This window comes from Ursus americanus, chromosome 35 (assembly GCF_024610735.1).
Source record: "Ursus americanus isolate L20-20 chromosome 35, mUrsAme1.1.p, whole genome shotgun sequence".
Taxonomy (NCBI): domain Eukaryota; kingdom Metazoa; phylum Chordata; class Mammalia; order Carnivora; family Ursidae; genus Ursus; species Ursus americanus.
In genome coordinates, this window is record NC_142161.1 from 10,043,191 (window position 1) to 10,067,866 (window position 24,676).

Consider the following 24,676-nt stretch of genomic DNA (forward strand, 5'->3'; position numbering starts at 1 on the left):
ATAAAAGGCCAGTTTTGGAGGGGGGCTTAATTAAAACCTCTAGGAAGGAAATTTGTGAATTTTCTAAATATAATTTCTTCTTGGACTCAGACCTTGATATATCCACTTGCATACCATCCTTTTAAAAAATAATTAAACTGATTGTGATAAAACATTAAGGATTAAAAACTCCTTTCTTGGGGAGCCTGGGTGGCACAGCGGTTGAGTGTCTGCCTTCGGCTCAGGGCGTGATCCCAGCGTTATGGGATCGAGCCCCACATCAGGCTCCTCTGCTATGAGCCTGCTTCTTCCTCTCCCACTCCCCCTGCTTGTGTTCCCTCTCTCGCGGGCTGTCTCTGTCTCTGTCGAATAAATAAATAAAACCTTTAAAAAAAATTTTTTTTAAAACTCCTTTCTTAAAAAAAAGTTATACTCATCTTCAGGCAGTCCTTGTTGTATGCCTTACTATGCCAACTACAACCTCTGTGTGTGTGTGTGAGTGTGTGTGTGTGATGTCACTTTGCATGGTTCTGTGGTACCTGGCTTCAGGATACAATTTCAATATGCACGCATTTCAGTTATGCTACCGGGTAAAGTGTGTGCTGACTGTATTCTGTTCTATTCTCAACCTGTCTTTTCAATTTCCTAGAAAAACCTATGGGCTTTCTGTAGTTCAATAGGTTGGAGTGTGAGCTAAATTCCGACCTGAGCATTCTCATAGAGTCAATACAAATAATTGTCTGATGTCAACCTACTAGCATTATGTTGGTTTGTAAAAGATGGTGAAGCCCATTCCTATTGTCAGGTAGAGTTAGTACCTACCTCAAAGCCAGGACTCACAGGAGACTGAAACATGAAGTTGTAAGAGCAAAAAGCAGGCAAAGGTGCAGAATAAAGGGGAAAAAAGACAAGAAAATGGTGTTATTTGAAGAAAGCAAGGCATGTTATCAATAATGTTTTATATAGATGCATTTTTCAAGCAAGATGTTACACTAATCAGCCTTTACGGCCACAGAGACATCTGAGCTAGAAACTACTCTTTAACATGTAAGTAGAATTATGGACACTAAGTCAAAATTGCAAAAACACAGTTTACAATTGTGAGTTGATAGAGGTAAAATTTAAAAAAAAATCTACTTGTTACGGTGTCAGTGATGAAAAACAGCTCTTTCACCTTGTTGAAAATAAATTATAGTCAAAATGAAGCATTTTTGACCTTTACGGGAAAGATTAGATTTTCTTCACAATAATTCATCCTCTCAATGGGAAAAGAATGAAAAAGGTCATCAAAGTAATCAAATGTTACATAGTTGTTATCTGCCTGTAGGCAAGAATAAGCTGATGAATAATCAGTATTAGTCAGTGGTTTACAAACCTGGAAAGTCCAACAGCAGGTTAGAGTTTTAATGAGAGAAATATGCCTACAGTGCATTCTTTGCTCATTTTTAAGTCTTTGTTGCATATCATTGTTTTCTGTCTGATTTCATTCAAGGTTGAAGTATAATTCAAAAGTAGAAAGGTTATTCTGAAAAATTGTTTTAAGAGGAATATCAATGAAAAATATTAGAAACATCTTGGTTAAGTAGACAATACATATCTCCTGTATTTACACTGAATATGTTCTTTTCATCCCAAATTAAAACTAAAATATAGCTGACTCTTTTTCTTAATAGAAATGCATGGCCATTGTTCTCTGAACCCCCATATTCTATTCTGCAATGTATAGTCTACCATCAGAGACATGGGGAAGTAGTGTACATTTAGACTGAGGTTCTGCCAAGATTAACTGTAACCCAATAATACCTGCTACATTTCTGGATTGACATGAAACATGTGCAGAACTCAGGGTTAACAACTGCTCATTTGAACAGATCCAAACAGACTTTTGGGGATGTTAGGGAAGAAGAACTTCCTCTGACTTATGGTCCTTCTAGCTAGACTTAGAAGCAAACCTGAGACAGATTAACAGGAGAAAATCAAATTTAATAGGTGTACATATGGGGAATCCACACAGACATGAAATTCCAAAAACAATGAGGCGACATGAAGCTTATGAGTTAATGAGAGGGGCAGGGTCTGAGGATACGTAGGGGAAGAAGATCTTTAGCAAGAAGGTGAAGGGAGATGTTTGGAAAAACAAAGCTGCCCTATTATGCAGATAAGTTCCTTAGGTAAAGAAGAGCCTCTATTAATAACTCTCTTCCTGTTACAGGCTCTCTTTTCCAATGTAAATTTAGGCAGTTGTGGGGGAGGCAGAGAGTTTTTCCTGCATCTGCTGGGTTTTGATTGCTTTTAACTCAAAATAATCTTTTGCCAAAGTGGCCCATCTTAGGACAGCTTTCCCTGTGCCCCTACAAGGCAAAATTATAACTCTGTTTGTATGTAATTTATGGAACATTTTCATACAGAGATGGCAAAGCTTTCTCTTTGGGAGAGGAAATCGATCAATTTTCTCAATTTCCCAAATAAGGTATTATCGTTATCCTTGTGAACATATATGATATGTAAAGTTCATGATTTTCCTCCCATTTGCAAGCTCTGAATACCTTTACACCAAGCTCTCATCAGCATTCAGTTTCGGCTGAATGCATTCAGCTCATGATTATTTGATGATGATCTATACAACATATGTTCACTTATTCCTCTAAGTTACCGTTTCTCAAAGTGCATTTTTTCCCCCATAGGATATCTTTAGGTTTTATGAGAAAAAGGGATTCCATATTTGAGTCAATATAGAAAAACGTATTTCATTATTCCAAGACTTCTGAGACCCGTAATTATGCTTAGTAAATATTACGATGTCTAATATATGGGTGGACTGAGAAGAACTTCCCAGTATTATCTGACGAGGAAATTTTTTTTTCGCAGAATATTTGATAGGACCATTACTTTAGAGAAAAAAATTCGGGGGAACACAGACTCTTTCTACTTTGCTATCAAGGTAGAATCACCAGCAATGTATGGTACCACCTATTCCTTTAGTAGTTGGCTGTAACATTATGCTATAGCTTTGTTTTTATTTTTGTTTTCCCCTTGAAGGAAGATCACCTGAATTACAGTTTTTCATCTGTAGTGAAAACTACTGTAGAAAACAATGGCAATTATGCAAATTATATGCATATTAGGATGATGTGACACATTACTTTTCATTTTGCACCCCAAGAATTTGTTTCCCATTATTAAATAATAAAATTCCTATAACCCCATTTTCATTAACTGATAAGAATTTCAGAACTAAATTTAATTATTAATTATTCTGATATAATATTTTATTCTTTTCTCACATGACCTGTCATGAAGAAACCTAATAACTTTATAACTATTTATTTGTTTCTAGCTTTTAGCTATTATGAATAAAGATACAAACATGTTTGTAATAATACCATTCACATGGCACCCCCTCAAAATGAAATACTTAGGTATAAATCTAACCAAATATGTACAAGATCTGCATGAGGAAAACTATAAAATTCTAATGAAAGGAATAAAATAAGAACTAAATAATGGAGAAACATTCTATGTTCATGGATAGGAAAATTTAATATCGTAAAGATGTCAGTTCTTCTCACCTTAATCAACAGATTCAATGCAATCCCAATCAAAATCCTAGCAAGTTATTTTATGGACATCAACAAACTGATTCTAAAGTTTAGAGGGAAAGGAAAAAGATCCAGAATAGCCAACATAATATTAAAGGAGAAGAACATAATTGGAGGACTGATGTTACCTGACTTCAAGACTTATTATAAAGCTACAATAATCAAGACAGTGTGGTACTGGTGAAAGAAGAGATAAACAGATCAATGGATCAGATTAATGAGCCCCAAAATAGCCCTTTGTAAGTAGAGTTAACTGATCTCAGACAAAAAAAAGACAAAGGCAATACAATTTACAAAAGTAGTTTCCTCAACAAATGGTGCTAGAACAACTAAACTTCACATAAAAAAAAAAAAAATCTAGACACATGCCTTCAGAAAAATTAACTTTAAATGGCTCATAGACTTTAATGTAAAACACAATAATACTCTAACAATCTTAGAAGATAACATAGGATAAAACCTGCATGACTTTGGATATGGTGATACCTTTTGAGATATAACACTGAAGTCACATTCATGAAAGAAACAACTGATAAGCTGCATTTCATTAAAATTAAAAACTGCTCTGCAAAAGATACTGTCAAGAGGATTAAAAGACAAGCCCCAGACTGGGAGACAATATTTGCAAAATGTTTGCAAAAGACACATCTAATAAAAGATTATTAACCTAAAATACACCAAGAACTCTTAAAACTCAACAATAAGAAAACAAACAACTTAATTTTAAAACTGGGCTAAAAACCTTAACAGACACCTTATAAAGATATAAGCCGGGGTGCTTGGCTGGCTCAGTCAGTAGAGCATGAGACTCTTGATTTCAGGGCTGTAAGTTTGACACCCATGTTGGGCATAGAGTTTACTTAAAAATAAAGACCTTTAAACAACAAAAAAAGGAGATCTAAGCAGATAGCAAATAAACATATGAAAAGAAGCTCACATCATATATGTCATCAAGAAAATGCAACTTTAAATAATGAAATACCACTATTCACCTATCAGAATGGCCAAAGTCCAGAACACTGACAACACCTAATGCTAACAAGGATGTGGAGCAACAGGAACTCTCATTCATTGCTGGTGGGAATGCAAAATGGTACAGCCACTCTGGAACACAGTTTGGTGATTTCTTACAAAACTTAACATACTCTTACCTTATGATCTAGCAATCGAGCTTTTTGATACTTACTCAAAAGAGTTGAAAACTTATGTCTACACAAAAACCTGTACATGGATGTTTATAGTAGCCTTATTCATAATTGCCAAAACTTAGAAGCAACCAAGATGTCCTGTGTTAGGTGCGTGGATAAATAAACTGTGGATACCTGGACAATGGAGTATTACTCTATGCTAAAAGGAAAGAGTTGACAGGCCATGAAAAGACATGGAGGAAACTTAAATGCATATTACTAAGTAAAAAAACCCAATTTGGAAAGGCTACATACTATATGATTCCAACTATATGACATTCTGAAAAAGCCAAAACTATGGAGAAAGTAAAAGGAACTGGTTAGCAGGGATTGGGTGAAAGTGAAGAGGGAAGAACAGGTGAAACACAGAAGATTTTTAGGGCAGTGAAAATACTTTATATGATACCATAATGATGAATATACAATTATACATTTGCCCAAACCCAAAGAATGTACAAGATTGAACACTAAAGTGGGACTTCAGTTGATTTTGATGTGTTAGTGTACGTTCATCAGTATTAACAAAAGCACTACTCTGACGAGTGATGTTGATAATGAGAGAAGCAATGCACGTGTGGGGGCAGGTGGTAGATGGGAAATCTCTGTACCTTCCTTTCAGTTTTGCTGAGAACCTAAAATTGCTCTAAAAAATCAAGTCTAAAAAATTTTAAAAGCAAGAAGCAAACAAACAAAAATGCTTGTACATATCTTTCTATACGTGTCTATACACATTTCTTTTGAATATAAACCTAGGAGTAGACTGTGGAATCACATAATATGCATATGTTCAGCTTTAGAAGATAAATGCCAACCAGTTGTCCAAAGCTATTGAACCAATTTATATCCACACAGTAGTAGTATATGTGAGTTCCAGTTCCTCAGTAGCTTCATCAAAACTTGTTATTATCAGGGTTTCTTTCAGTGTTAGACATTCTGGTGTGGACCTATTTCACTGTGGATTTAACTTTAGATTCCTTGATAACTAATGACGTAAAGTACATTTACGTGTTTATTGGCTGTGCTCTTTTATAAAGTGCTGCTCAAGTATTTTTCCCTGATCTTAAATGGAATTGTCTGTCTTCTAAATTTTTGTAGGTGTTCTTTATATGTTCTGGGTATGAGTCTTTTATAACATGGATACATTGAAAATATCTTTTCCCTTTCTTTCTTTTTTTTTTTTAAAGATTTTATTTATTCACTTGAGAGAGAGAGAGTGCACAAGCAGAGGGAGAGGGAGAAGCAGAACCCTCCCACCCCCCCACCCCCTGCCGCCCCGAGCTGGGAGCCTGATGTGGGACTCAATCCCAGGACTCTGGGATCATGACCTGAGCTGAAAGTAGACACTCAATCAACTGAGCCACCCAGGCGCCCCCAAAAATATCTTTTCCCATTCACTGACCTGCTTTCCACTCAGTGGTATTTTTTGCTGAAAACAATTTCTTGATTTTAATGATGTCCAATTTATCAATCTTTTCCCTTTGACATCAGTGATTTGAGTCCTGTTTAAAAAAGCTTTTCCAACCCCAATTTCTTGTACATATTCTTCTATGTTGTCTCCTAGAGGCTCCCAACTACCTTGAATTAATCTTATGTATGGTGTAAGGCAGGGTCAGGATTCATGTTTTCTATATAGATATCCAATTGGTTTTAGGAATATGTGTTGAAAAGACCATCCTTTTCTCACAGCAGTGATATCCTTGTCAGAAATCAGTTGGCTTACACACACATACAGGTAGTTTGTAGACTCTCTTCATTCTGTTTGATTGGTTTATTGTTCTGCTCCTGTATAATACCACCTCGTTTTTTAATACTTAAACCTTGTGCAATACTACATTGTCTTAACTGTGGTTTATAATATGGAAATTCTCCAGCATGGTTCTACCTCAGGGGTTCTCACACTCATTATGACTGAGATTTGGGGCCGGATACTTCTTCGCTGTGGGGGCCTGTCTTGTGCACTGACCTCTCTGTGATTTCCTTCCTTCTGAGACATTGGTCTCTCAAATCCTGACTGCTTTGGTTGCTCTTGGGTACCTTCAAATATTATTTTGTTCTGTTTTCTTTTGTTATATTTTATTCAGCTTTTATAATTGCCCTTATAGGACAGTTGATCAGATATAAGCTTCTTCATAGTTCTGAAAGAGATTATTAACTTTTTGCCTAAGACTAAGTCTTGTATAACATGGTTTCAACTGGTTTTGACTCTTCCCAAATACGACAAGAACATTTGTAAATAAAAATAAAAAGATGAAAAGAATAAATAAAAAGATGAGTAAAGCATAGGGAAATGATAGTATCATTTAATCCTGACTTCTGCAATTTTCTTAAATGTCTATAAAACTGATATAATTTTAGTAAGTATACTTATGTATAATGATAGAATATATTAATATATCCTACTTAAGAACCTTCTCATTTCCTTCTAATACTGGTGATGGTTTACAAAAAGGTATACACCCCTGCTGAGCTGTTATGCCATAAATTGACTGCATTTTGGGTCTTCTTAAAAGATGGACTGCTTCATGGTTATAATGAATACAGTTTACTGCCAAAATTGATGACAGATAAAGCCTGTCATAAATCTATGTTGCTGAACTTTTTTTTTCTTTTTTTTTTAATAATGAATTTTTATTATATTATGTTAGTCACCATACAGTACATCCCCAGTTTTCGATGTAAGGCTCGATGATTCATTAGTTGTGTATAACACCCAGTGCACCATGCAATACGTGCCCTCCTTACTACGCATCACCAGTCTATCCCATTCCCCCACCCCCCTCCCCTCTGTAGCCCTCAGTTTGTTTCTCATAGTCCATAGTCTCTCATTGAACTTTTTTTTTCTATCTTAGCAGCAATATGGAAATCTGAGATTCAATTTATGTGCCAAAAATGAATAAATTAATAGAATTACCAGTGTCTTCATCTGTATGTGAAATGGTGATTTTATAGTCAAAATAAGCCATCAAGTATTGACAGGAAAAATCATTTTCTTATGTTTGAGAGAAAAATCTATATACTTGTCATGGCAGACTCGCAACATGGATGATATAATGGGATTAATAAGCAATACCATCTTTATATCTTGGTCATTGCCTTTTTCAGAAATGGAAAAATATCTTTAATTATATATATAACTAAAAGGCTTTATTATTATTTCCATAATATTACTTTTGATTAGGCATTCACTATAAATTTTAAATTGTAATTACTGACCTTTTATGTCTTAACCAGGGATAAAGAAAAACATATTCACTGTACTCCAAAATGCCTGGGTAGAGCAAGGTGGTTTTGTCCCTACATAAAGTAGCCAAGGCATGACCATGACCCAAGACAACCAGAAAATACATGCCCTCCTCAAAGTGGGCCAGTGTTGGGTTCCTTTCTCAGGTGTTGGATAAAACAAGAAATAAACAGGTATACCATGAGGGCACAAAGAGCTCTGATACATACAAAACATGACTTTGAGAGCCAGTGTGTCAAATAGTGTCAGAAACATGATTTCCAAAGGCATTTCTCATTTAAAGGTTACCTGTTGGGCATTTTATACAAGGTAATGACAGTTTATGATGATAATATTCTTTAAAGTATTTTATGGCTCCAATGTTTTCTCACCTCACAAATATCTGATTGGGTCACAATCTTATAAGCCTCCTTGACAGTCATGGTTAAAATCTGATTTTAAAAAATATATTAAAAAAGAACATTTTAAGCATTCTACTATAAAAATTTCCATTCAGCAATAAAGCACTAATGAATTTCAACATTTCATGTAAAATATAGCTTGTAATCAAGTAATTCAAATGATGAAATAATTATTTAATTTGTTTAAATAAAGCAATTAAATACTTTGATTTAAGAACCCATGTTAAAGACTATAGTTATGTAACCTAAATTATATTTACATATAAATTATATATATTTATAAATATATACATGCATATAATTTAAATATGTAATTCAATTTATACTTACAAAATGTAAATTATATATGTAATGTCATATTATTTATATGGATGTATGTGTATATATATGTATAAATGTGTACACATGTATATGTGTATATATTATAAAAAGTTGAGATAGATCTAAAAGAAGAATCTTTAGCATTAATCATCCAGATTCTGATCTATTTTAATAATGAATGGCTTTAGAGTTTTAGATTTCTTGTGGGATGTTAAATAATTTTTAAAGAACTTGTCTTGGTAAAACTGAAAACAATATACAATTAATTTACAATTTTGTTTCTTAAACTTATTTTTAAGTATTCTATAAACACTGTCTCAGTGACTAACCTAAAAGCAAGAATAACTGCTATAACTTGAAAAATCACTACCTATAAAAATTCAAACTAAATCAAGGAATTTTGGAACTGGGAAGCTGACACGAGTTATTTGAAAAAGTAAATAGCTTTTGATTTAAGCACCTTTCAGTTAGAGTATCACTACTTCCAATTAATGCAATATTACGGAATAATATCACACACATACATTCTGAATAGTCACCAAACATAACGTATTCTTCTAGTTAATGGCAGGATTAAGTACTTGCCTTCCCCCAACAGGTTTACGTCATGAAAGACTGAAAACACAACAAAGTCTCAAAAGAAAGTCTTGGGAGAACAGACTATGACATTTTCTATTTACCAAAATGTGCATGCATTTGGGCTATATGTCTGTTTTTTGCTGTCACAAAATTTAAGTGATATAAAGATAACCATAAAATATTTTCCAAACAAGGGACTAATTGATACACCTATTTTAGAGATGTCTTCAAAATGTATTGCCCCCTCCACTCCAAGAAGGATGAATTTAACTTTAATGTTGTAATAATTTTTAATGTTTTTCATTAATTGATTTTGACGATAGCTAGATTATAGAAATTCTTTGTAAAATTCTTTGAGAGGAGGGAGTAAATATGGGAAATTTAATGTTTCACACTGTTAGCTTATGTTCTTATTTTAAATAACTCACATAATTACCACAATTTTTAGTTGGTTTTGAATGTTTGGAAAATCCAAATTTAACTGTCTTAAAGAAGAATATTTAAGTCATATCCATAAGATAAGTATTTTAAAGATAATGGAAATATTTAACGTATTCAAGTCCTATTTTTCTCTCAGCATTTGTCAATCAGCGTCACCCTGACAATATCTCAGAATGTATGCCAGTGATGCCAAGATATTAAAGACTTCCCTATTTTCATAAGAGCAAATTTAAAATTTTCTCCCAGAATAAATATTCAGCTACATCACAAAGTAATCTGATAATCTTCAGAGAAGAACTACTTTTATCTCTGGTTTCCAAAATTTGACAAACTATGCTGTGCGATATTCACACATTAGTTTGTGCTGCTCTGGCCCTATGACCACGATGATACCTCACATATTTCTAATTGCATGAAGCTCACGGATAAAAGCAAACTCAAAGCTGTTGGATATCTGATGAAGTACTGACCAATCTACAGCACAGGCCCTGAAGAAACCTAGTCATTAACACCCTGGCTGTGTGCTCCCTAACAGGGCACTGTCTTGATTGACACTGCTATCACATTGTCCCACAGATTTCTCATATAAATGGATAAATGGGTAAACAGGAGGCTGTACCAGAAGGGGCTCGTCAGGGGCGCTGGTGGAGAGCTCAGCAGACGCCGTGCGGACGGTGCTGAGCCCAGTGAGGGAAACGTTGGAGAGCCTTCTCCTCCGCACGCCACTGCAGTTGTTGGGGATTTTAAATGCACATCTCTTATGGTAATTCAGACCGCATCCTGGAAAGAGAAAGTAAAAATGATTTTTTTCAACCATAAATTAAAAGCTCTTCTAGTATTAAATTATGCATTTTCAAAAATAGTACCGTTTCTTGAGGCTATTTGGAAATTCAAATTTTCTCTTGAGCTCCTTCTGATTTCTTTTCACATTTTGTAAATAGGGTGGGTTTTGAATTCTGATTCTATTGGACAAGCTCAGCAACTACTCTAGTTATCATTTTTTAAAAATGTTCTTTGGTATAATGGACTTGGGCTCTGAGGAATCCGGCAACAAAAACCCAAAGAGCTCACCTGAGGCATCTTTAACTGCCACAAGTTCTAATGTGAGTCGATGCATAAAGGACAGTTAATCACACTGCATCACAACTTTTGAACTACATTGATTTGAATCCTGGTTCCACATTTTTTTTGTCCACATGACCTTGCGTACCTCAGTTTTGCTGTCTATAAAATAGGGATAATAACTACTTTGTAGAATTGTTAAGAAAATATGTAAAATACCTTACGTGGTATTTTCCACATGGTAGATAATTAGGAAGGCACCATTTTCTTTTCAATATTCCCACTACTCACTTTTCACATGAGAAACATGGGTACAAACTCCAGTCTGCCACTCTACAGCTAAATGACCTTGCGTGGTGTGATTAACTTCCTAAACCTCTGCTCATTTCAACAAACATCTATTGAATGCTTACTAATCCAAATTCTGACTTAAGAAGCAAATATTATTTTTAGTTTGTTGCCAAAATAACAGAAAAGAAACAAATCTACAAAATACAAGGGATACGATATAAGTGTCAAGTTTCCCAGATCAGAGCAAATATGCTGAAGACAGGAAATGTAAAGAAATGAACAGAACAGAATCCATGCACCCAAAAAATTGCTGCAAGACAACTCAGGGAAAGAAGATATTATTGGAGAGGGCACAACATAAGCAGATAGTGTGTACGTTCCTGCATGTGATCGACTTGATTGGGGAAGGAAAGACCTTACCTTCACATTTAAGGCCTTGACGCACCAACCCCCACAGCATTTCTCCACAGTGATCACAGAAAGCTGGAGCTCTGTATGAATGAACAAAAAGAGCGTGGGGACGAATCTGAAAGTCTTCAAAGGTGGCAGAAGCTGTAGAAATAGTAACATTGGAAAATAAGTCAAACGGATACTCTGATCTGTAGATAATTAGTATACAGGATAATTAATATGCAAGTATGGATATAACTCTCTGGGCAAATCAGGAAAGATAAGATGCAACACTGCTTGGCATTAGCAGTGAGACTCCATTTTTTCTACCCACAGCTTTACCGCTGGTGGCCCCGCATAGCGTCTCTCACCTCTTCTTGCTAGTCAGTTTCAGGGCATTTTGGGAATAGGTAAAAAGTAGAAGAAAGAATGAATGTGAAAGGATAGTTCAATCAGATTTACAAACACCTGATGTTACTTAAAAATATTTTGCTTTTTCTTCCCCAGAAAGGCAGTCATAAATATTAAAGAAAAAAAAAAAAGCTGATGGATTGAATTTGACAGATCAGAAGACAAGATACTTGAATATGACCATGAAGAGGTACTGCTGGAAGACAGATAAGAAATCTGAGCAGCCTCTTCTTGGGGAGAAAGAGTTGTTTGAACTCTTAAGGCAATATAACCAAGCATTTATTATGACCTAAAAATAACTAAGCAGCCTCTTTAATAATATGTAAGAGGGACTTAAATACACACACTGGTGAATTCCAGTCCGCTCCTTGAGAAATAACACTTTAGCAAATCATACTCACAACGTAGGGTACTTTTTGTTATCACATATTGTTACTTATTCTATATGGTACTGCTGCAAAGTATTGAAATTCATTACTTTTTAAATTGTATTTTTCCAAATGACATTTTTAATTGTGTTATAAAAGTAGTTTATGCTTTTTGTTGTTGTTCAAGTCAAGAAAGACACAGGGAATTGAAAGTAAAATATCACCCACCCTCCCCAAATTCTAATGGGCAGGGGGTATATCTTTCTAGATTTATTTGCATAGGTAGGCTAACATTGAGCTTACCCAGGACAGTCGAGAGACTGCTGAGCTGGGAGTGACGCCTCACCTAATCATCATGAGCCTCAGTTTCTCAGACATAAAAAGAGAAGATCTGACTGATCGTTAACTTCTCCAAGCCCTAAGAGTTTACACTTCCAATAAAGGTAGGACCATATGCACTTGATTTCATATGGTTTTATTCAAAGAGAATTTGGTGGGCGGGGGGAGAAACTTAGGCCTTAAATATAGTGTTCTAGTCTGCCTCTCTGCCTTCTGGTTGCCTTCTTGCCTTAATTTTTCAACACACCTTTGTTAAGTACCTTCAGTGTTGTCAATGGTACCAATGGGGATAAAGATCTAAAGATGAGTAGGACATCTCTACAGAGCCTACCAAACTAGCAAGGAAGATAGGTAAAAACAAACAAAAACCCGCCACAGTAAGTATAAAATGACTTCCAAGATTTAGAGAAACTACAAAATGAGGCCTATGATAATACATAGAAATAAAACTATGACCCATAGGTGTTCTGGCCCCCAATTCACTGTCCTTTCCATCATACCAGCGTTAAGAGCTTATCTTCCCTATCTTCGCCCAAAGAGTTATGTCCAATAGCGCCATGCCGTGGGGAATAAATATTTGCAGTGTTCCTATTGCTGCCTGGAGAGCAGGCTATAGGCTAACAAATCACTGACCTTGTTAACTCAAGTATGCAAGGTGTAACAGAGTGCACACTGAAAATGTAGGCCATTCATCTCTGCTAGGTAGGTGTCCAAAATTATGAGGACAACTCTGAGGGTATCACATCCCTCAGGGCAACTGATAATACAGTCAACATGCAGGAAAGTGAATCACTCCCAGCAGAAAAAATATTACTGATGGTTCACAGGACATACAACGGGACCACAATAAAAGACAGAAAATTTTAATGGGTTGATTCCTCTTGGAGCCTTGAAGAAAAGCACTTTATTCCAAATTAATGTGCTTTATTGTTGAAAATCAACTTAATAAAATTATTACTTTTACTCAGTTGGAAAGATAGTTAAAATAACAAGAATAATTAGGATTTATTGAGCTCTTTACGTTGGAAAGTATGCTAAGAGATTCAAGTGTGGGAAGAAGAAACTGATCAAAGAACCACAAACAACCACGCACCAACACTGCCTACATGAAGTTCTGACTAGTGTTAGCATTCTTTATAAAAAGGATTTCAAATGAAATAAGTTTGAGAAATTGCATATCAGTAAAGGAGTATGATTTGGGTACCAATCATCTACTTTTGTGGTTTGGTCAAAACACATTTAATTTGGGGATAGTAAATTCTCTTTAAAACTGAGCTCTCTTATGGAAAAAATTTGTTTTTAATATATCAAAGAAAATAGTTTGTGCCAATCGTTAACTCCTTGCCTCTTCTTTCCCCTCCCCCTAAAAAGTCACCCCTCAGGACCAAAGAACTATGATGATACTATAATGCCAATTAGTTAATAATTACTGTAGTTTTCAAAATAAGGAACATTAGTATTTGAAAATACGAATACTAAGCTGTGCACTCAGATATTTTTTAATTAATCAGAAAACATATAAATAATTAAACTGAAGATTTTCAATGACCACACTCCTTCTCCACCCCCACCCATATATGTCAGGTAAGTTTGTTTTTTTCACTTTTTGAAGGGGATTAACATTCATAAGCAGTTAGCACCCTTGACTTATGTTTAAATGCCATTTTCTAAAGTTCAATTTTAATATTCTCCTGTTAATTTTGGAATAATTAAATACATTTTTAAAATAAAACTACCAAGTGTGGGGAGGTTTTACATCCATTTGAAATCAAAGCACAACATCCATTCATTATGAATTTACCTGTTCTGCACCCTGGGGGAAATCAGCATTAGCTGAGTGTATGCATGCCATCTTGCCTAATCACAAAATTGCACTTCAGAGATAATCACTTAGCACAGGAAAACAAAGTGAATGCTGTAATTCCATTTCACTTAAGTTTTGGAATCAAAATGGACAGACAAGAGTAGGAATATTAAAGTGTCTAGAGACTCCAAGAGAGGAACAATGTGCTATCTGTCAGTTTGTCATAATCAATCAACCGACCTAAATTAAAAGCCTGTGACAGGGCTACAAACTAAGCACAATGGGCCCCTTATACTGGTATTTGTGTCTCTTTGATTTGCTCTATTCAAAGTCTATTGTTATATACCAGTGTGCAGGAGAGGAGAAAATGACATGCTTTCCTTAGTCACTGAGCATTTGAAACAGGTAATTGAGCCAAAAACTCTAAAATAATCAGTAGTTCTTTTAAGGTTCATTATGAATTATTGCACAAAATGGAATAAACTGTTTGGTTAGCAGTACAGAAGAAATGAGGCTTCTGAAGCAAAATAAATCATCTCTGGAGGTCAAAATTATTTGCATAATAAAATAAAATAATGTCAGCTCCTCCAAGATTTTCAGTAATTTTTTTTATTGGTAATTTTGGCAATTTGGGAGAAGCATTAACTCTTTCCGGCATCAACAATTTGGGACAGATATAAGAGAAAAGGTTAACACACTGCAAGTAGCATCTCTTTCTGTTTTTCACAAGCAGTCTATGAAGTAGATATTTTGATCCCTACTTTACAAATGAGAAAACTGAGTCTCCAAGAAATTAAGGAGCTGTACTGGTAACATAGGATCTTGATTCAGACAAGTCTTCACACCTGAACCATACAAATTCTCTAAGCTGCTTTGGATCGAATTATCATATTTCTCTGCCCATTAAAACACTGCATCTTTATTTTATGAAACACTAGAAAAGATTTTTAAAAAGTGCAATTAAATATAACACACTAATCTTGTGTCATGCATCCTTATCTCAGAGACGCAAAAGATACTGGAGAGAAAAAAAGTCCATGAAATAATCATAGAATGAAATTTGTGATCAACTATCCTTTCAATATGCTTTCTGCATGGATTCCATTTTTCGAAATCCTTCTGCCTCCAAACAAATAGGAGTTAGAAACAATAATTGGTTTTTAAATTGTCACAAAATCAAAGGTAATGCATCATTAACAGCCAGTTGGAATCTAGTGTCCACATGATACCCAGTGTTGCCATATTCAATTGGTAAGTCTGTCCAAGAGCAAAACATGATGAAGTTTTTTAAAGCTGTTAAGATTTGTTGTAGATAAATCTGCCTTTTCCTTAACCTCCAGAATACTGCAAATAGCTTCTGGATGTCATTCTCACACAAATACAAAATACTCATCAGTTTTAAGGCTAAGAAACCATTATGTTCTTTAACATCCCATCATTTATCCAGACACACACATAATAGCTACACATAAATCATCCTCTGTTCCTTGAGAGCTTCCATTGGTGGAATGATGCCTCTTCACAAATCAGTCTGTTGCATTTGTGACCATCTCAAATTAGTAGAAAGATTTTGTTATCCTGAGACCCAAACACCCTTCTGTAACTTCGACATGGTCCACACATCTTTCATAAATTAGCTTGCGGAGGTCAAGTGGTCCTAATATCTTCAAGCATAGAGTTGACTGATTTTAGTTTTACTGAAGTAGCGACAACCTAAGTAATGTAGTATACGTTTGAAATAGAAAAAGGACAAGGAACAGTATCTGTTGTTGAAGGTTCAAAGTCAAAGTAAGGATGACAGATCCATAATAATAATAGTAAATGCAGAGATGGAAACACAAAAGAAAGGGTGACTAGACCTGCCTGGATCTATCAGGGAAAGCGTCCTCAAGGACAGACACTGAGTAGAACCGAAGGATGAAGTGTATTGTATTTCGAAAAATAGAGAATGGGATTAAGAGGGAACATTTTTATATAGTCTGATTTTATTTCATTATAGACAATTTATAGGATTATCTACATATTTCTTTATAATCATAATTACAGTGAGTTCTTGAGATTTCATCTTTGGTGCACTGTCAGGACAGTTATAGCAAAGGGTCTCCCAACTGTCTATGCGGCAGGTACCTGAAGGATGACAGCAGATCACTGTGATGCTATTGTGGCCCAGATATTTGACAGTGCTTGTAAAATTAAGCTTGCATATGTCTGTACTACCTCTGACCCGGCACACACACACCTACATGTACACCCTACGGCTGGTCATTTCTTTCTGCTTCTTCATTTGTCCCAGTCTCTCTGAGCCATGTTTGTATTAGATTCTCCCTTTGAACAAATGAGATGGGGATTTCCACTTTTGACTCATATCTGACCAGAAAAACGTTAGTGAGGTGCAATGATGGGAACTTGGGAAGCTATGAATATCCCAGAGGTTATAGCAGCCAAGAGAAAAAAACCATAAAATGTATTTAGATATGTTGGTTAGGCAGTTCAGAAAGTTCTGGGAAAATATTTTATAAGTCCATGGCCAGAGACCCTTAAAAAATATATATGGCTCCAAGAGGAATGGTCTCTCAAGCCAGATTGATAGCACAATAGCAAGTTACCCTAATTAGGAAGAAAAAGGGGTGGGAGGTACAGAAACTGACATAACGGCCCAGGGAACTCTCTGACAAGCTCATACTGAAAAAGAAAATGCATCAGCTACAGAAGGAGCAGCACAGAGTCCAGTGAAGGCAAATGGTGGTTCCCGCCAGTAAGAGCCACCCCAAGAAGACTAACAGAAAGAAAAAGCCGAAGCTTTGAAAAAGCCTGAAACAGAACAAAAGACCTTGCAGCCGTGTTATATGTGGAAAGGATAAAGCCGAGATAGTCCTGAACCATCAAGAAAACAGAGCTTAATGTTAACAAACAAAATAGAAAAAGCTGAATTTTTCAGTTATAATTCTTTCCCTATCTTTTCTAGCAGAAGAAGACTATTTTCAAACAACAAAAAATTAGAAGAACAAATATATTTGGGAAGAAAATAGAGTAGATGAACAAAGATTATCTAAGGGCTTTAAATGAACTATTTTAAATAGGCCATAATAAATTATACATGAGGGCTCAAAATTCATTCTTTTTTTTTTTTTAAGATTTTATTTATTTATTTGACAGAGACAGCCAGCGAGAGAGGGAACACAAGCAGGGGGAGTGGGAGAGGAAGAAGCAGGCTCCTAGCCTAGGAACCTGATGTGCGGCTCGATCCCAGAATGCTGGGATCACGCCCTGAACCGGAGGCAGACGCTTAACGACTGAGCCACCCAGGTGCCCCAAAATTCATTCTTAATCTTAAAATGTCTACCACAACATTCTTCCAGAATATTCTAACAAAATCTTATTGGGCTTAATGAAATTATTCTGAAGGCCTTCTGTAAGAAAAACAGAAAATATTCTGATACAAATGGAAAAGTTTAAAAGGAGAGTAAAGAAGAAATTCAGCCCTAGTTAATATCAGAATATTCTATAAAACTATGATATTTTTATTAAAAATGTACTGGCTGTGCATAAGACAAAAGAGAGATAAAAAAGACAGGTCCTGATTGCACAGTAATCCACTCTATGTATGAATTTAAAATATGATAGAGGAAATATTATAAATCATTGCAGCAGGAGAACATTAAACAAATGATTAACAATTAGCTCCTTGGGGGAAAATATTATTTAGAAGCTCATTTCCTACATTATCGGAAATATTATATTTTTATATAATATTTATAAATTACAAATAATTTATAACTTATTTATAACTCATAAAATATATTTTATATTATTTCCTATATTACAGGAAATAGTCCTATAACATAGGAAATGGGGAAACACGGTAAATTTCCTGTTACATATGTATATACAAATATACATACACATATATATGTGTAATATTATATATGTTACACCTAATGAATAAAAAAGTTCAAATAAAACATCAACCTGAAGAAAACAGAAGTGAATGCTCCTCAAATCTAGAAAAGAAAAATGACTTCAGAAAGTAAGAGGAGCTCACAAATCTTAAGAGTGATGGAAGAAACTGAATGAGAAAGTTCATGAACATGATCAGGTAGGAAGCACTACTAGTTAACTTGCCAAAGGGTCATAATGATAGTCTCTTTTTTCAAGCATAGTTACAATAGGTTTATTTATGATAATTTTAAAAAGCTAGGTCACAGAAAGCTAATTATGTTAATACCTTCAGGTATTTAGAATATAACCACTAACATACAAGGAGAGTCCCCTATGCATTGTTAGACACCAGACATGCAGGTGGCAAGGCCTATGTTCTATTATGAAAATTGGGAAAGTCGGCATGTATTCATTCTTGCTCAGGAAGAAGTAAGTCCTTCTTCTTTTTCTCTGGTTAACCAGAAGCAAGCAGCAAGACAGCAGGAGTGTTTGACGGCAGGGCTACAACCCTGCTCAGGAAGAAGTTTAGGACCTGTTCACGAACCAGGAACGAACCAGGAGAGTTACACTTAATAATGCCTGAGTGACTGCCCTGTTGTTTCCCTCCCAAGCAACGGCACTCTCTCGTTTTTCCAGAACAGCTGCTTTAGAAGCGGCATGGCTTCTTCCTGGAAGGTGCTACCAGGATGAAACAGATACAAAATAGAACCCCATGTCACTAAAGACTAACTGTAAGGCAAAGCTACCCTACTCCATCCATCTCCATACTGAGAAGTCTTCCAGGAACAGTCCCCTCAACATACCTCTTGCTCCAGCCACTACTGATGTATGTATGCTTCCGTGTCTTTCACCCAAACCTTTGCTTTGTTTAGCATGTGGCTACCCCAGGTAGCTAACTGTACTCATCCCCGAACTCAGCTCAGTAACACCTGCTCTGGGAAGCCTTTTGTGATACGACCACCCCCACCTGATGTAAAATGTCCTCTTCTCTGTTCTGATAAGCCCCTGGGCACACTGGGGTTATAAAATGTATCACTCGATACTGCAATCACCTTCCTTACCCCTTTATCTGTTCACGTCCCACATCACAGATTGCTGGAGGATTGAGCTCATACCTGCTCTCACTTTACATGCAGATATTAATGATCAATTAATAGGATTTAACCATGGTTGAATAAATAAAGCAATGCCTTCAAAACTCATATGCTTGTCTGCAGATCCCAGGTTCTACATTTTATGAAGTCCCAGCAATCTGTAAATGCAGTATCTGAAGTTTAAAAGCAAAGCCTGTCAAAACCATACTTTGGATCACATTTTAAAAAGTGTCTAGCGATGCTTTTCAGAGGTGTCCTTGCTAGATCCTTACTACTGGAAAGGCAGTATGGTGTAGTAGCGATGAGAACCATGGATACAGAGTCAGAGCAGACCTGGCTACCGATCCTGGTCATAGCAAATGAGGGACCCTGGGTAAGTCACAGCTCACCTCTCTGAACTTCAGTCTCCCTAACTATTAAACTGGCCTAGTAAAGCTCATCTGACTGGGCTGTGAGGAAGACACCAAGTAACCAACACCGGCGGTGGTTATTTCAAGAACGTCTTGGCATAGTTTAGATTAACACTGTGGGCTTTGTAATCCAGAAGACCTGGGTTTGAATCCCAGTTATTATTATTATTTATAATTATTACTGTCACCATCAATATTAATAGAAGGCAATACTGTTTTTAAATCTATTACCAATCCATAGCACTTAAAAAATCCAAGGGCTTTAAAAACTATTACTGCCTGTTGCCTCTATTACCTTATCAAGAATATGTTTTCACTCCAGAGGAAATTGCTTTTCTATCTACTGTTCTGGTTAACACTAATTAAATGGAGCTAAGCCCATAGGACTGTGTCTAGTTCCTTCTCTAAAATGAATCAATTAACAGTTGGGAATTGCTGTGGGGAAAGAAGGGTCACCATATCCTGATGTGACTGAATGACAAATGCCACAGCTGGAAAGAGATTAGAGAGCATCTCAGGTCAAGAAAGAACATAAATGGTTGCCCCATGTGTCCAACATAGAGGAAAAAGAAAATTAAGTAAAAATGTCATGGAGTCAAATTCTAGCTAATGAGTGCAGGCTCTGCAGGCACCCTGAATGAGGGAAAGAAAGGTCAAGTCTGTTTCTTAGAAAGCTCCAGCGCATACAGGAAACGTTATACCTTTAAAAGGATAATGACCTCATTTACATGAGGAACACCCGCATACAAACCGCCCTTTAGAGTCTTTACAAAAGGCTGGTAGACAGGGCTGGTACAGTACAATCTGAAATGCTCTGATAGGCAGCAGGGTTTCTGGCAACAAATGGCATCACTGTTGTCAAAAGCATTTGCACACAGGGACACCAGACTGAGGTCCTCGATGCTTTGCTTCAAGTTTTAAGTCTCTCTGTACCTTTTGTAGAAACAGATGCTTACTTTTGATTCATAAACAACAGAACCCTTAAAAGCTGTGAAAGCTGCTGGGTATTCGCACTGCAGGAGAGCAAGAGTTCAGTGCGGGCTAAACCGAATGCGGGGCTTGCTGCACACAGGAATCCTCTGGTTACGGCTCAGGGCACCAAGACAAGGGGGCGTGCTGCTGAGGAACGCCCTGCGTTCTTTGTGAAGAACCGGGCTCACTGATCCACTGGTCTACCCTGGCTCACCAGAATAAGAGCTTGAGCCACTGAAAATCTGAGTTGATGCTTTTTAGTCAGGTGCATGGAGGTACAATTTACAGTAAGCAAAATCCACACTTTTTTTGTGTACAGTTTTGAAAAACATGTAATGATGTGACTGATGAGGGAACAGGAGGCAAGCGGAGGACAAAGCAGAAGCTGACACCCCACCCCATAACCGCCCCCCCCCCATGAGATATATGTGACATTCCTCAGGCACTCCTGGCTGCCCTAAAGCTAAGGAAAGGAAAAACAAATAGTTAAACTTACAGAGACCACAATCCTGCAGGACCTGAGTCTCCCTCAGTTTACAAATGTCTTAGCAATCTACAAGAACAAAGCATTTCCATCAATAACCTAGCTTCCAGAAGGAAATGTAGATACAATTAAATGTCCTTATAACCTGCAGCCCATTGACAGATACTAGAAGTGGGCAGAAAGTAATGTTCCTCCAGGAAGCTACCAACTATCCTCTTGTTAATACCTTGCTAGAGGGAAAAACAATCTTAATTTGACAATGGCAAGGCCTCAAGTATCCTGTGAGTCTTCTTTAACATATGAAAATCCTTTTGAAACTTCCCTTTTTCCTTACCTCCCCCAACCCCATAGTATACAATCAGCCACCCCTCACAGCCCCAGGGCAGCAGCTCTTTCTGCCCACAGGTCCTGTCAGTTCTTTAATAAACCACTGTTTTGCACCAAAGATACCTCAAGAATTCTTTCTTGGTTGTTGGCCCCAGACCTCACCCTACTGAACCTCACCTATATTTCAAAACCCCAACATAACTAACACCATAATCGAGATATGCACCAATTTTATCAACTCCTCCGAAATTGCCCTGTGCCGCTGTAGACAATCCCCTCCTCACCCCCACTCCTCTCCCCTGGCAACCACTGATCTATTTTCTGTCCCCTTTCCAAAATGTCATATAAATGTAGCCTTTTGAGTATAGCTTCTGTCAGCATAATGCATTTGCAATTCATGCATGTTGTGTGTGAATCTGCAGTTCACTCCTGTTTATGGCTGAGCTGTATCCCACATGGCTGATATGCTACAGCCTGCTTACCAACCCCCCAGGTGAATCCTTTAAACAGACCATCAGTTTATCCATCTACCCAGGCATCCTAAGATTGAGGGGGCGCCTGGGTGGCACAGCGGTTAAGCGTCTGCCTTCGGCTCAGGGCGTGATCCTGGCGTTATGGGATCGAGCCCCACATCAGGCTCTTCTGCTGTGAGCCTGCTTCTTCCTCTCCCACTCCTCCTGCTTGTGTTCCCTCTCTCGCTGGCTATCTCTATCTCTGTCGAATAAATAAATAAAAATCTTTAAGAAAAAAAAAAAAAAAGATTGAGGGTGGTAGGGACGGAGGGTCCAGAGCCCAGGTTCCAGTGGGAAGGCAGAGGCGGAAAGGAATGTTTGTTTGTGATCAGTCCAGGACATCCATAACATAGGGACTTCACTGTTGAAAACAACTTCTTTTTGGCAACACTGGACAGCTAATGACTTTGGGAGGAGATAAGGTGGCTTCATTGCTATTTCCAGCTACCACTTAGAAGCTGCAGGATCTCCCTGTACCTCATTTCCCTCATCTTTTTTTTTTTTTTAAGATTTTATTTATTCATTTGACAGAGAGTACACAGACAGGGAGAGTGGGGGAGGGAGAAGCTCTTCAGGGAGTCCAACACGGGGCTCGATCCCAGGACCCTGGGATCATGACCTGAGCCAAAGGCAGATGCTTAACCCACTGAGCCACCCAAGCACCCCAGCCTCATCTTTTGAAATGGGTATAATTATAAACTCAAATAACAGTTTCACAATCATTTCAATGAGAAAACATTTAAAAATAACAGTATTATATTTGGTACTACACTATGGTAGTGCACAAAATATCGTAAAATATAGTAGACATTTTCTCAAATATATATGCGTATGTAGATTTAGAATAATCTCATGTGTTTATACCATTAGTAGAAATAAACTCAAAATAGATCACAGACTTAAACATTAAACCTAAACTACAGAACTTCTAGAAGACAACCTTAGTGAAAATGTTTATGACCTTGGGCTAAGCCAAGATTTCTTAGACACAACCAACACTTTAATTAATTTTTTAAAATTGGTAGAGTTTATCAAAATTAAAAACTTCTGGTCTTCAAAAGATCTCTTAAGAAAATGAAGAGAAAAGCTACAATCTGGGAGAAAATATTTGCAAAATACATTTCTTTTTTTCTTTTTTTTAAGATTTTATTTATTTATTTGAAAGAGGGAGAGAGAGCACAAGTGGGGTGATGGTCAGAGGAGAAGCAGGCTCCCCACTGAGCAGGGAGCCCGACATGGGACTCGATCCTGGGACTCTGGGATCATGACCCGAGCCAAAGGCAGATGACCAATGACTGAGCCACCCAGGAGCCCAGCAAAATACATTTCTGATAAAGGACTTGCATCTAGACTATGTTAAAAACTCTCAACAATATTAAGAGAAGAACCAAAAAAATAGGATTGAAAGACAGTTGATCAAAGAATCTAATGTAGATGGTAAATAAGCAAATGAAACCTAGTTTATTGCGGGTACACTGTAGGTTCGGTGGGCTTTGGTACATTAGTTTGGAACTACTATCTCCATTTATGATATTCTTTCAGTTCCAAAATCATTCTTCTAAATATTTAATTTACAAATTAATACGCTTGGGGACATAACTCATATACAGGTCTTTCTATACTCATATTAGGAACTTACATCACATTCCATCTTTGTAAATGAAATCACACAAACTTTGGTCCTACTTAAGAAAATATTTTGGGGGGGCGCCTGGGTAGCGCAGTCATTAAGCATCTGCCTTCGGCTCAGGGCGTGATCCCGGCGTTCTGGGATCGAGCCCCACATCGGGCTCCTCGGCTGGGAGCCTGCTTCTTCCTCTCCCACTCCCCCTGCTGTGTTCCCTCTCTCGCTGGCTGTCTCTCTGTCACATAAATAAATAAAATCTTTAAAAAAAAAAAAAAAAAGAAAAAATATTTTGGGAAATCATCATCACCAATTTTTAGAAAACACCACAAGTAATTGCAGATTATGATTTTTAATCTAAAATTAACTCTGTTTGGACAAGCTTTAATTAATTTTGCGCAACAACATTCATGTTTCGAATATCAAAATGCTCTGCATGTGTATGGCGAGTGAATTATTATTGCAATTTTGTTCATTTACTCATTCGATATACATTTTATTCTCATATAGTACTATTACAGTCATACCTGAAGTTCAGCGTTTAATTCCCCTTTCTCTCCAGTTTTAAATGGCAAACCCCAAAGTCATTATTATTTAAAGCAACAAAGGGTTAATTTTATCAGCACATAAATTCTAAACAAGCTATCTAGTGATTTCAGGGCAACAGAGGATAAAGAGCATAGGAAAAAAACTGTTTAAAAGAAGATAGATGTAAATTTTTATGTAAATTTGATGTTTCTTGTTGTGGTTTTAGGTAGTAATGTTTTTCCAGTGAGATATACCAGCACTGAGAGGTAGAGGAACAAAGCAGTTTTCAAATTATATTGGCAATGCTTGAAATTCGGATAGTAGCCCCTTTCCTAGTCTAGAGGAACAGTCTCCTATGACTGAGTATTCCACG

The 24,676-nt window shown here is 36.7% G+C and overlaps 1 protein-coding gene across 4 annotated transcripts in view; it reads right to left on the minus strand.

Annotated features, from left to right (window-relative positions):
- Positions 1–24,676, minus strand: part of PRKD1 (protein kinase D1) — a 310,996-nt gene that overhangs the window by 68,164 nt on the left and 218,156 nt on the right. For 2 of the 4 annotated variants that reach the window (XM_087859001.1, XM_087859002.1), the window contains exons 3-5: positions 11,522–11,653; positions 10,368–10,528; positions 8,378–8,437 (exon numbers count right to left, since the gene is read on the minus strand). The exons of 1 other annotated variant lie outside the window; for it this stretch is intronic. In XM_087859001.1, the coding sequence (XP_087715127.1) occupies positions 8,378–8,437; positions 10,368–10,528; positions 11,522–11,653 (353 nt within the window). The remainder of the gene's footprint in view (positions 1–8,377; positions 8,438–10,367; positions 10,529–11,521; positions 11,654–24,676) is intronic. One more of the 4 variants, XM_045802631.2, reaches the window with a different exon arrangement.